The 12,500-nt window shown below is 39.5% G+C and overlaps 1 protein-coding gene and 2 pseudogenes across 1 annotated transcript; 1 reads left to right on the top strand and 2 right to left on the bottom strand.

Moving 5' to 3' along the window:
* LOC137979824 (uncharacterized) overlaps positions 1–2,505 on the bottom strand; it is a 2,626-nt pseudogene extending 121 nt beyond the window's left edge.
* Positions 1–4,354, top strand: part of LOC137980687 (uncharacterized) — a 7,626-nt pseudogene extending 3,272 nt beyond the window's left edge.
* Positions 4,355–7,001: 2,647 nt separating this feature from the next.
* Positions 7,002–8,078, bottom strand: LOC137980686 (uncharacterized). The gene has a single exon (XM_068828123.1). The coding sequence runs from the start codon at positions 8,076–8,078 to the stop codon at positions 7,002–7,004; it is 1,077 nt and encodes a 358-aa protein (XP_068684224.1).
* Positions 8,079–12,500: the final 4,422 nt, after the last annotated feature.

The following is a 12,500-nucleotide window of genomic DNA, read 5'->3' as shown; positions in this document are numbered from 1 at the left end:
TCTAAATAATTTCAATCAATGGCATTGTCAAATTTTGTGTGTGTGTAGTTGTGTATGTAGGCCCGTGCAATAAGTGCTAAGCCATTTACCTGTACATGTTGGGGGGACAATAACAGTTTCTTTCAGCTTCCTCGATTTATGCTTTTGAATGGCATCCTCCCTTGACTCCTTTCAAGCATAGAGTGTATTGGCTCTGGTACCTGCTGTTTCAATTCCTCTTCTAATTGATTCAGTTCCTGTGTTGGTGTTTTGATCATGGTCTGGTAGATTTCAGTGACATATTTTAAAACAGGTAAACAATTTTTTTTAACATAATTATGCCATTCAATGCCTTAGGATGAAATCTCTATTATACAGAAATAAAAGAAAGTACGTGTAAGTCTGCTTTATAATCAAATGCCTGCTAAAGCAGCAAAGATTTTACATTCAAACAGAATGTAAAATCAAGGATTGTATAATAGAAGTTCCACTAGACTTGGTACTCTAATAGTCTGCAATGTTCTTATCTGGAGTTGTGCATGTACCAATTGTTACATAGTTACCATAACTTGGAGGTACCCTTGCTTCTCTTACTGTTGCACCTCCTTCTTTATACTTTGGATAAGTAGCAGTCAGCTTTGGTTGTCCTTTCCCGTCTCAGGTTGTAATTGAAATGTAGGGCAGCTAATATTGACCTTAAAATATAATATAGAGTTCATTGACTTGCTAATGCTATTATATCTCTAGCTCAGCGAGCGGGCAAGATGAATCAAATCCTGTGCTGTGATTGGCTATGCGAGCAGGCAAGATAGAGCTATCTAGCGTTCTCGGGACTACCGGCCATGTCCCGAAAGAAAATTTTACCTGAAAGCCATAATATAAATTCTTTATTGCTCAAGCTTGTTCGGTCAAGATGACTTAATATTGGCCTCATTCTTTTTTGGGGAGTTTATGGTCCACGACACAACTGCATGCAAGCATACTTGGTCAATAACCATAGTTATTGGCCCTATTACACCATCTGCTAACCTCCAAGTTTTAAGCAAATGAAAAAAAGCTGTTTACCTGCAAAGCATACCCAAGTAGGAAAAGGCCAGCATTTTTGGTGCAAACTGGTTAACCACTGAATGGTAACCCACGAGACAACTTGTTTGTTCCACTGAGGATGCTTTCTCTGTTGCCTTTGTGAGAGTGCTCTTGTTTAGGGCTAAACATAACTTTTCGTAGGCCTGTGAAACTGCAATCAATAAAATAGATTGAAACTTGATTAGAAAGTTACAAGACAGTTAAAAGAAAGTTGTTGTTGCAGTATCATTATATCCAATTTACTCTAACGATTATGTACAGTGCACCTTTGGACATCCACAATTTTGGAGTGATAATATTTCCATGGGTGCAAGCATTGAACAGCCTATTTTAAGGTCCTTGTGCTTGTTAGTAACATGACTAAGGAAGGCTTGAAATTTGGCAAGCTGAACTTCCCCAAGGCATTTTTAGGTTGATGTTACTGCCCAGTAAAAGTGTCACACACATGCTTTTCTCCAGCGGCCAATGATTTCGCACTTCTTCTCCTTGCTAAGTTTGGTTAGGACCTTTTGGATTTCTACAGAAAGATAAAAACCATTGATAGCAATCAGATTATTCAAAATGCAACTTACATGTTTAAACCAAACTGATTCCATTCAATGTGAGAAGCCACTGACTCTTGTAATCAAAAGCATTTTGCTGATTTATCCCAGTAATTATACTTTTTGATATATGTTACTATTTACATACTTTGCCCAATGTGCCAGAGATCAAGGAAGTGATTAACAACTGGCTTTCCAAGTTCATTGCATTTCTTGCCACACTCCTCTCTCATCCATTTAGCAATAGAGACATGTCTGTCAGATATGAAGGACTTAACAATCATGCCAGTGTCTAACAGATAGGTGAATGCTTCCTTGAAGGCCTTGAACTCGATTCCTGAACTGCTTCCAGCCTGGGTAGCCTAGAAAGTAATTTAAGGTACAGGTTTTATTGTGGAACCTCAAGTATGTGTCTGTTTGTGTCTTGTATTTTTCTCTCAGGAGGTTTAGTAATTGGACCACTTGATTACTTGGGAATCATACAATGTACTCCCATTACTATAATTACTATTGCTTATCAAAAGTAGTCACTAATAATATTATAAGGTGGAGTATTCGAATTGGAGGATGTACAAGTAACATTCTAATGGGGATTTTCCAAACTTGCATCACTTGCCTGCACAAGAACAATGTGAATGATAAGGCCCACTGTACAGCAGAAGATTGTATAAGTTCCGTACTTACCAGAATGGCCCATGCTACCATGGCGCCCATCTCCAGCCAAAACAACCTCTTTTCCATTCAGAGTGTCTAAACTTTTTTTCTGGTATTTACGCCAGAATGATATCACCGTTGGGATGAGGAGGTGTCTCTGGTGGTAATAATAAGTGGGCTCATTATATACCAGAATTCCCATGTGGCGAAGCACCAAAAGTACCTTCTTTATAGAGGCACCCGAACAAAGAACTGAGGAAAAAAGTATGGGTACAGAATGACTGAGGTGATAAAAGAAAAAGTATAGAGACGTAATATTTTACCTGCATTAATTCAGGGTTGGTCTCTACACAGGTACTGGATGCAAATGTTTCCAGTTGCACCGGGGGCAAAGCAGTGCTGTGGTCACTAAGTCTATCATGTTCTTCACGTATTTCTTTCAATATCTGCAAAATAAAATGTATCGCATTGGTTGAAAAAAAACACGGAAATCACATGTAAGCGAGAAGAATCCAAGGAACACGAGGTGGAAATAACTCTCTGAACTTTAAATGCACAATTCTCTAGCCCTGTGCCAAAGCAAGCGAAGGTATAGTAAGAATTGTAAGATTTCCTAGCTAAAACAAGTTGCAATTAGTGCACAGGGAATATAAGCTGAACATAACTAAAGTATAAAATAATAGCAGCACTCTATGCATACCTTATGAGGGCTCCTATGTGAGAGCGGCTGATCGACGGATTTTTCAGATTTTCGCCAAACAGTAGGAATGGATCCTGGTTCCAACCTTCTTACATGTCCTTCCATGTGGAACAACCTCTTGAAGAAATCCTCGGTAAAATGTTCCGAACAAACCACGAACCGGCCTTTTGGGTCAAAATTTTTTCTTGTTTGCTGGCGATCAATGCAGGGAAATCCCAGCTGCAGGATTCGATGAATTACTACAGCCTTGGACAACACGGAGCTCATAATGTCGCCACAACACGCTGAAAACAACAACTATTCAATAGTTTTTCGCAGATCAAAATATACCTATTTTTCCCAACGAAAACTCCCACTCTGCATACTGAATTAGCCACGTTTTTCAGAGTTTTGTTGTAACTATGACGTCAGTTCCGTTCTCGACCCAATCCTCCTTTCAAACTCAGACTCTTTCAAAGTTACAGTCATATTTATCGGACTTCTCTTTAGAATTTTGACTTAAGATTTGGCACAGTTACTATTTGGGTGATGTACTTTTCATATCCGGTAAGATTAAAGAAAGTGTATTTTCATCGCAGTAGCCCTTTAAAAGTTGTTTAGTTTGTGAAGAGCTTAGATAGTGGTCATGTTTGCCAAATTTCTAATTATCCTGGAGTTTCTCGCTCAGTTACTGGCTTAGTATTTATGATTTTGGACTACCTCCCTTACAAAATGAGTTGTTTAATGGAAACAAGTGCGACTTTATTTTCCAGTGTTCTGATGATGGTGCTCCAGAGCGAATTGGGCATGTCAATTGGTTCATTGACATGCTGGAACTTTGGTTCCAGGGTAAGAAGCCGAGAGTTCCACTACTTCCTCTACTGTCTTAGTGTGTCAGAGAAGGATGCAGTGATGGAAGACCTTTGGAAGCGACATACTGAGGAAATGAAGGTTTTGGAAGGTAATGTCTTGACCGTTTGTGGCCAGCAATGCACCACTGAATTTCAGCCAAGTGCTGATCAGTCTTGGCAAAGCTATGCAAATAATGAGCTCAACCAAGCAGCTACATACCCTTCACCCTATGCCAATGTCCACAAAGGGGAGCTGCGTAAAATGGGGGGAACCATAGAGAATTCCAATGAATGCACATTGCAAGTACCAAATAAGGAGAAACGACAGGAAGACCTTGAAATACTTGGTGCATTTGAAAAAACTTTGCCAGCTCATGTAAACCCGTCCACAACACCACTCTAAAGTGCTAGAATTCATGGTAGGCAATGGTCTGCGACAACTTGGAGAACCAAGGATTGGACAATTTGCGAATCGTCAAAGGCCTGAGACAGTGCACAACGAAATAAATGCTTGGAGATTGAAGGTGAATCCGAAGCCCAGAAGCTCAAGAGACAAGCGCTAGGGAAAGCATCTGAACACTTAAGAAATACAGGTACTCTCTTCAACAAGGTTGACACTAATTTAATAGAAATTGAACAAATCAAGGAAAACTTGACAACATACTTTAATTTACTATCTTTGTTTTTTAAAGAATCAGTCAACATTACTGTTTGGACAGTGGCATATGCCATACCTTATCATGGTTCACTATTATTTGACAACTATAACATCGGTTTTGGTATTTTGTCACTTCTGTACATGTTCTTATTTGGCAGCACACTCCAAAAATGTGGTACATTCCTCACAAAATGTACATAGTTGTTCTTCAGGATCAGACTTTTCTCTTCCACACTGGCAAACGTTAGGCTTACTAACCTGAGGGGGCATCCTTGATTCATAGTGACATATGTACATAGATGGCATTGGATGATGCTCAGGTAAGTAAAATGCTCTAACATAATTGGCTCTCATGACTTGCCACCATTTCCCGAGAGAGCCAGTTGACAATGAACGATTGGTTAGTAACAAGTCATGCTTTATACATGTACCAGAATGCTTAGACTCTTTGAATAAAGGCCTATGTCTTGAAACTTGTCCTTCTACGTTCTTGCCATAATTGCCGCTTTCTTGTGAGACTTATGGTACGTCTTTAGGTCGTCTACGTACAGCAGATGCGTGAGATTTTCTTTCACCGAATGGGAGAGGGTGTACTCTTCTGTGCTTTGTACACTATTGTGCAAAAGTAATGCAAATGAAGTTCGTCGAAATTCGTCCTTTGTTCTCGCGAATTTTCTACGAAAAGTCATCGAATTTTTGAACGATGTTTCGTAGGGTTTGAAGCGAAAAATTCGAGATAACGAAATTCGAAGCAGCGAATTTTTGTGACATGAATCGGCGGCCGCCATCAACAACATTGCTGAACAAGAATATGTACGCGTAAACAAACTAAAGTCGTATCGAAAATAGATTCAATGATACGACAGTTTAACCGGCTATTTCCAACGGAAAAAAAAAAAATGATTGCCTCACACAACAAAAACTGCGATTGCCTCACAAGTATTTTCTTTTAGCAACTTTGATTTTGTAGTCGACTTATCGATCGGTGAAACTGGGCACAAATTCTGTTTAGGTGACAATGTTTACAGAAACCCGCTTTTCCAAAACAAACAATGCAGAATTGAGGCCGCGTTTGTAGATAAAAATTTTATTAGGATAGAGAGGATGGTGGAAATGTGTAGATTTCTCTGGTGGACACAGTAGAATGATAAACTTAACCTGCAATGGTGTCGAAAGTCCTGTAACATGAATGGCATTTTAGTGGATCTGTCAACAAAATATACCCTTATGGAGGTCAATAATGTAAATTCAGTTGGATAAACTAGGCAGGCGGTGAAAACAAATACCTGGAATCGTAAAAGCGACGAGTAATGGACTGCGACAACAATCTTTCCCCCGTCAAGCCGAAATCAAAGGGAGCTGTATTTCCAATATTTTCTCACGAGTGTAGTTTTATGTACAACACTGAAACCACATGGAAAATTCTCTGGTAACTTATGGGTTCAACAAAGTCAGGTAAAAAAAGTAATGTGACAGTCAAGAATTATTTGAAAGAAAGCTTACCGACTATTTGTGCATCATTATTCAAGGAAAAGGTTCTTCAGGAAAGGGTTTGAACCTGAAGTACATGGTAAGTTGACATGATTGACTTTCTTGTCTTCATACGTGCAATGAAATAGGAAGAGGTTTTCGCCTCTAAGAGCAAATATGTTGTTTGTTTCAATAAATTTTTCGCTGGAAAAGGATTCTGTGGTATTTTCTGCCTTTGTGAATTATACACTGTAATATGACGTTGTGTATTGAATTTTCAAGCTTAAGGTTGAAATGAGATATGGGAGAATTTTTTTAGTATTGCACTGTAAGCAGGAAGGGTTCACGAAAGTAAATATGTCTGTTGGAAACGTACTTGAGTTTCAACAAAATGAGCCCCAAAATCAGTGAAAAATTGTGGATAAAGATTATTGACACGCCTGCACAGACTCCCTGTGTGATTTAATTGTAGATGAATGTAGCCTTCAGTGGCTGAATTAGTGACAGGCCTATACGGACTCCCTACATGATTTAGTTGTAATTGAATGTAGCCTTCATAACTTAGCTTTAACTAGCCTGTCTGAAAGAGATTTACCTCTTCTCTACGATAGGATGGGCGGATTCTTGAAGATAGTGTTCAGCAAAGGCTGATTTTGTATTAAGTCCCAGTTTAGCATGAGTATATTTTTAAGGTTTCCCACCGATGGGTGGTATGTTGTGACAAATGGCAAGATTTGTTTCCATGCTTTTCCTTTTGGTTGGAGTGCCAACTGTCTTCCGGCGAAGTTGACTTCTGATAACGTTGTTTGTATCATCTTGTGAGGATAGCCGCGCGCAATGAGGCGCGATTTAAAATTGGTGATACTGTCATTAAAGGCTGTCTCAGAAGAGTTTGTTCTAAGGAGTCTAAGGGCTTCACCTTTAATAAAACCTTTTTTCACGCCTGGTGGGTGGCTCGAGGTAAAATGTGTGTACTGAAAGGTTTCAGTCGGCTTGTAATGTGTTCGGATGTCAAAGATCGATTCGTTTCTGGATCTTTCTCCTTTAGATATGATTGTGTAGAGAAATGTTATTTCTATCTCTTAGATTTCAGCCGTGAATTTGATTGTAGGGTGGAAGTTGTTAGCTTGTTTTATGAACAGGTTTATTTCCTTTATGTTGGAATCCCATAATGAGAAAATGTCGTCAATGTAACGTTTCCACTTTATTGGTTTTGTGTTGCTTTGGTTTATCAATTTTGTTTCTATTTCCGCCATGAAGATGTTGGCAAATGCAACTGCCATTTTCGTACCCATTGCAGTTCCATGGGTCTGGAGGTAATTTTTTCCAATAAATTGGAATGAATTCTCTTTAAGGATAAGGCAAAGCATTTCTTTGCGATTGTGGGATGGGATGGGACGGTTGTAGTTATGAAATTTTTCGTATGCTTTGCATAGTGTTGTAATACCCTCCTCTTGCGGTATGTTTGTATACAAGCTTGTTACATCCATAGACACCAAAATAGTATTTTGAGGGACCTTTGTCTTCTCTATAAAGTTTATGAAGTGTGTTGTATCCTTAAGATACGATTTCTGTGACTGCGCAATCGGCTGTAGTAATTTGTCCACAAACGATGATAGTCTTTCTGTAGGGCCTTCGCAGCCCGAAATAATTGGTCTACCGACCGGATTTTGTTTGCGGATTTTAGTGAGCGTATAGAATATTGGGATTCTAGGGGGATTGCGTGTTTGAGAAAACCATTTTTTAGTCATGTCATCAATATAGTTGTTTTGGTGAAGACGTGTGACAAGCTCATTAACTCTTTGTAATGTTTCTTCCGCCATGGCGTTTTTGAAAGGTTTATAATGTTCTCTATTGTTGAGATGAGTTTGAGCTTCTTGTATTTTATCACACTTGTTCATTATGACAGTTGTTGTTCCTTTATCTGCCTTTTTGAGAATGATCTCAGTGTTGTTAACAAGCTCTGTAAGGGCTTTGTATTCGTTGTGTGACAGATTGTTTTTAGGGTTTGATGGTTTGATCTGTGCAAGTTGAATTTTGACACTTTCCAAGTAGCTTTCAAGGGCAACTGACTTTTGAACTGGTGGTACCCAGTCTGATTTGACGTGAAATGGGTGCGGTTCTGTATTTTTTGCGTGGAATATGTATTGTAGACACATTCGTCTCGCAAATTCTTCAAAGTCTTGCAAGAGTTGGCGTCTAATTTTTTTCTCATCTGTCACTGGTGTCGGGACAAATTTGAGCCCTTTGGAAATAACTTTGACTTGGTTGTCAGTTAGTTGGAGGTTGGAGAGATTTTTAATGAATCTCTCATTTGATTTTCTTTGCGTGGCAATCCGTTTTTGAGTAAAGTGTGCTCGGCGCTGTTTATGTCTAATGTTTGTGTGGATCCCTGTACTTTTTATAGGCCCCTTCACGGTGGTTTGATTTTCAGGAAAGAGACTTTTGTACTTCTCAATATCTTTATTGTTTGAAGAAGTCTGCAACACGTGTGTGTACAATATTTGTTTAAGCTCGTTGAAATCTTGCTGTAGTTTTTCAACCTTATTTACATCGTAATTTACAATGTTTTCGGTGTTCGCCGAATGCGACTGTTCTCGCGTCGACCTATTTACATGAGTGTTGGCAGTTTTGCTACTGTTTTTGAAGAGCTTTGCTTTTTTAAAGTTGTTTTCTTGGCTTTCTAAGCGCCTTTGTGGTAGCGCGTGAGTGCGCTGACAAGCCTTGTTCTGCTTGTTCCTTGATCTGTTTTATTTCCTTGAGAAAAGTGTCATCCGGCGGGATGTTAGCCCTTGCCGAGTATTGGAAGGATTTTGGACAGGTTTTCTTATTTAAGTGTTCTTCAAGTTTCCTAATGGAATCCTTAGAATTTCTTATATTAGTCTCTAAAGAGGCTAAGTCCATATATTTTCGTTTCCTGCTTTTTCTTTGGTTTTCAGCAGACGTTTTAGACAGGCTGTGCTCTTGTTTCTTCTGGAAGTAGCTTTTGTGCCTTGGTTCCATTTGTGATGCTGGGGGACTTTGTGATGTTGGGGGACTCTTTTCATCTGCAGAATCCTCCATTTCATATTTCCTGTTGTATAGCAAATCGAGGTCATCGTTTTGAGGTATTCCCTCTGGTGTTTTGGGTATATCGATGTCGTCGTTTTCATTGTCGTATCCTGCCGATGGCGAGAGATACTTCTGTAGGATGTTGTCTGTCATTATGAAATGGTGTTTGATAATATATGTTTGGTCTCCAGCAAGACCGGCGGTTTCGATTCTGTACGAATCTCTTCAGTTGCTATTTACTGACAACAGCAATATGTGTAGGAATAGTAGAACAACTCAGTTCTATTCCTGCATAAGTTGTGACGGGTGACCCTTTTATATGTGCAAGAGTGGTTAGTGAGAATCGAAAATGTATTATCATTGGCCCATTCCATATGGAGGGGAACCAATCACCGCGGTGTATTTTGGATCCGCTCTATTATGAAACTAGGTTGTGCTTGTTTTGAAGGCTTTATTCGTGTATGAATGATCGCAGTTTTTCGAGCCTGAAGATATACACCCAAGCATGTGCACTATGTGTTTTATTTCCCTGCCTTGAAAAAAGGATAAAGATTAGTGACAGGCCTGCACGGACTCCCTGTGTGATTTAATTGTAGATGAACGTAGCCTTCAGTGGCTGAAGTAGTGACAGGCCTATACGGACTCCCTACATGATTTACTTGTAATTGAATGTAGCCTTCATAACTTAGCTTCAACTAGCCTGTCTGAAAGAGATTTACCTCTTCTGTACGATAGGATGGGCGGATTCTCGAAGATAGTGTTCAGCAAAGGCTGATTTTGTATTAAGTCCCAGTTTAGCATGAGTATATTTTTAAGGTTACCCACCGATGGGTGGTATGTTGTGACAAATGGCAAGATTTGTTTCCGTGCTTTTCCTTTTGGTTGGAGTGCCAACTGTCTTCCGGCGAAGTTGACTTCTGATAACGTTGTTTGTATCATCTTGTGAGGATAGCCGCTCGCAATGAGGTGCGATTTAAAATTGGTGATACTGTCATTAAAGTCTGTCTCAGAAGAGTTTGTTCTAAGGAGTCTAAGGGCTTCACCTTTAATAAAACCTTTTTTCACGCCTGGTGGGTGGCTCGAGGTAAAATGTGTGTACTGAAAGGTTTCAGTCGGCTTGTAATGTGTTCGGATGTCAAAGATCGATTCGTTTCTGAATCTTTCTCCTTTAGATATAATTGTGTCGAGAAATGTTATTTCTATCTCTGAGATTTCAGCCGTGAATTTGTTTGTAGGGTGGAAGTTGTTAGCTTGTTTTATGAACAGGTTTATTTCCTTTATGTTGGAATCCCATAATGAGAAAATGTCGTCAATGTAACGTTTCCACTTTATTGGTTTTTTGTTGCTTTGGTTTATCAATTTTGTTTCTATTTCCGCCATGAAGATGTTGGCAAATGCAACTGCCATTTTCGTACTCATTGCAGTTCCATGGGTCTGGAGGTAATTTTTTCCAATAAATTGGAATGAATTCTCTTTAAGGATAAGGGAAAGCATTTCTTTGAGATTGTGGGATGGGATGGGATGGGAGGGTTGTAGTTGTGAAATTTTTCGTATGCTTTGCATAGTGTTGTAATACCCTCCTCTTGCGGTATGTTTGTATACAAGCTTGTTACATCCATAGACACCAAAATAGTATTTTGAGGGACCTTTGTCTTCTCTATAAAGTTTATGAAGTGTGTTGTATCCTTAAGATACGATTTCTGTGACTGCGCAATCGGCTGTAGTAATTTGTCCACAAACGATGATAGTCTTTCTGTAGGGCCTTCGCAGCCCGAAATAATTGGTCTACCGACCGGATTTTGTTTGTGGATTTTAGTGAGCGTATAAAATATTGGGATTTTAGGGGGATTGCGTGTTTGAGAAAACCATTTTTTAGTCATGTCATCAATATAGTTGTTTTGGTGAAGACGTGTGACAAGCTCATTAACTGTTTGTAATGTTTCTTCCGTCATGGCGTTTTTGAGAGGTTTATAATGTTCTCTATTGTTGAGATGAGTTTGAGCTTCTTGTATTTTATCACACTTGTTCATTATGACAGTTGTTGTTCCTTTATCTGCCTTTTTGAGAATGATCTCAGTGTTGTTAACGAGCTCTGTAAGGGCTTTGTATTCGTTGTGTGACAGATTGTTTTTAGGGTTTGATGGTTTGATCTCTGCAAGTTGGATCTTGTCTCCAAGATGTTGCATAGCAAATCAGCATCCATGATGCCATCAAAGATGTTGTGGCACCATGTCTGCTAATTCCCGCCCAGACATGAACCTTCAGCGGATATTTTGATTTTGGTTTTCGCTTTACTGGCTCGTTTACCTTCCTGTAACAGGTGCGCCAATACTGCACCAGGGAAATGGAACACTTGTTGCTGAAAATGACGTTGTCAAGAGTATCGCCACTCTCTTTGATGTGCTGAGTGTACTCCAGTCTCTTCACTTTGTTGGCGTTGCGTATCAGCTGACAGTAAGCAGTCCGCTGTGGAGTCCAGCCTTGTTGCTTCCGAGATCTTCGCACTGTGGACGAACTCAATGCAACTTCCCGCTTTGCCAACTTCTTTTCGATCTGAGCACTCGTCATCTCATCATTGCTTCACATTTGCTGATCTATAAAAGCATTTGCCTCTACAGATAGCTTGGGGGGTCTTCCAGAACGTGGTAGATTTGCTACCAAGCCGGTGAGTCAAAGCTTTTTGATAATTCGCGTTACACTGGCAAAGCTGACGAGTAAGCCTTCTCCTTTCAACAATTTAAATATCTCAGCTGGGTGGAGATCTTGCTTGTAAAGAGCCTCGATTTGTGTTTGCATGTAATTGGCAACTTTTGGCATGATTACCGCCAGAGAGTTTCAACAGGAATGATTGTAGGTGCACGCTAGCACCATTGAACTCAAGCGGTTGCTATGGAAATACAAAAAGAAGTATGCGCGGAGTCTGGGTTACGAAAACATGGCGTATGTTGTCGAGTGGCCTTTTAGAGCCAAGAAACAACCGAAGAATAATTGTCTAAAGAGCTGGGTTGCTTTTAACGTGGACTAAACAGTAAAAGGAACCTTTGGAGTATATCTAGGTGAGTCTTGTAGAACTGTTATGTAAATGAACAAGAGTTTGTTGTAGAGCTTACACATTGTGAAATGATGGCACAAAAGAATCATCGCGTCAGATTTGAACTTGGCAAATTTTTGTCCAGAAAATACATGGGACTGTCCGAGAAGAGCAGATAAAGAGCGAAATTTCGAAAGTCACGAAAATTTGAAGTCAATTTTCGTTCCAAGGGAATTTTGGTTCGAAAATTCACGTAGTTGGAAACAATATGACTTGCGAATTATCATGACTTTTCGTTGAAAATTCGCTTTTATCGAAAATTGGATATTTTTTTGTCAAAAAGCCAGGAAAAGCTGTCAATTTCGGCGAAATACGCTTGCATTACTTTTGCAGGATACTGTATGTGCCATGCAATAGGATTTAGGCAGATGGTAAATAGCCTAACGCAGAACTAGTCACCTTGTAATATTGCTTGCTTGAGTTGGCTCTGTCCAATTTA

This window comes from Montipora foliosa, chromosome 12, assembly GCF_036669935.1.
Source record: "Montipora foliosa isolate CH-2021 chromosome 12, ASM3666993v2, whole genome shotgun sequence".
Classification (NCBI taxonomy): Eukaryota; Metazoa; Cnidaria; class Anthozoa; order Scleractinia; family Acroporidae; genus Montipora; species Montipora foliosa.
Note: the sequence above shows the minus strand (reverse complement) of the source record. Positions and strands in the feature narration are given on the sequence as shown.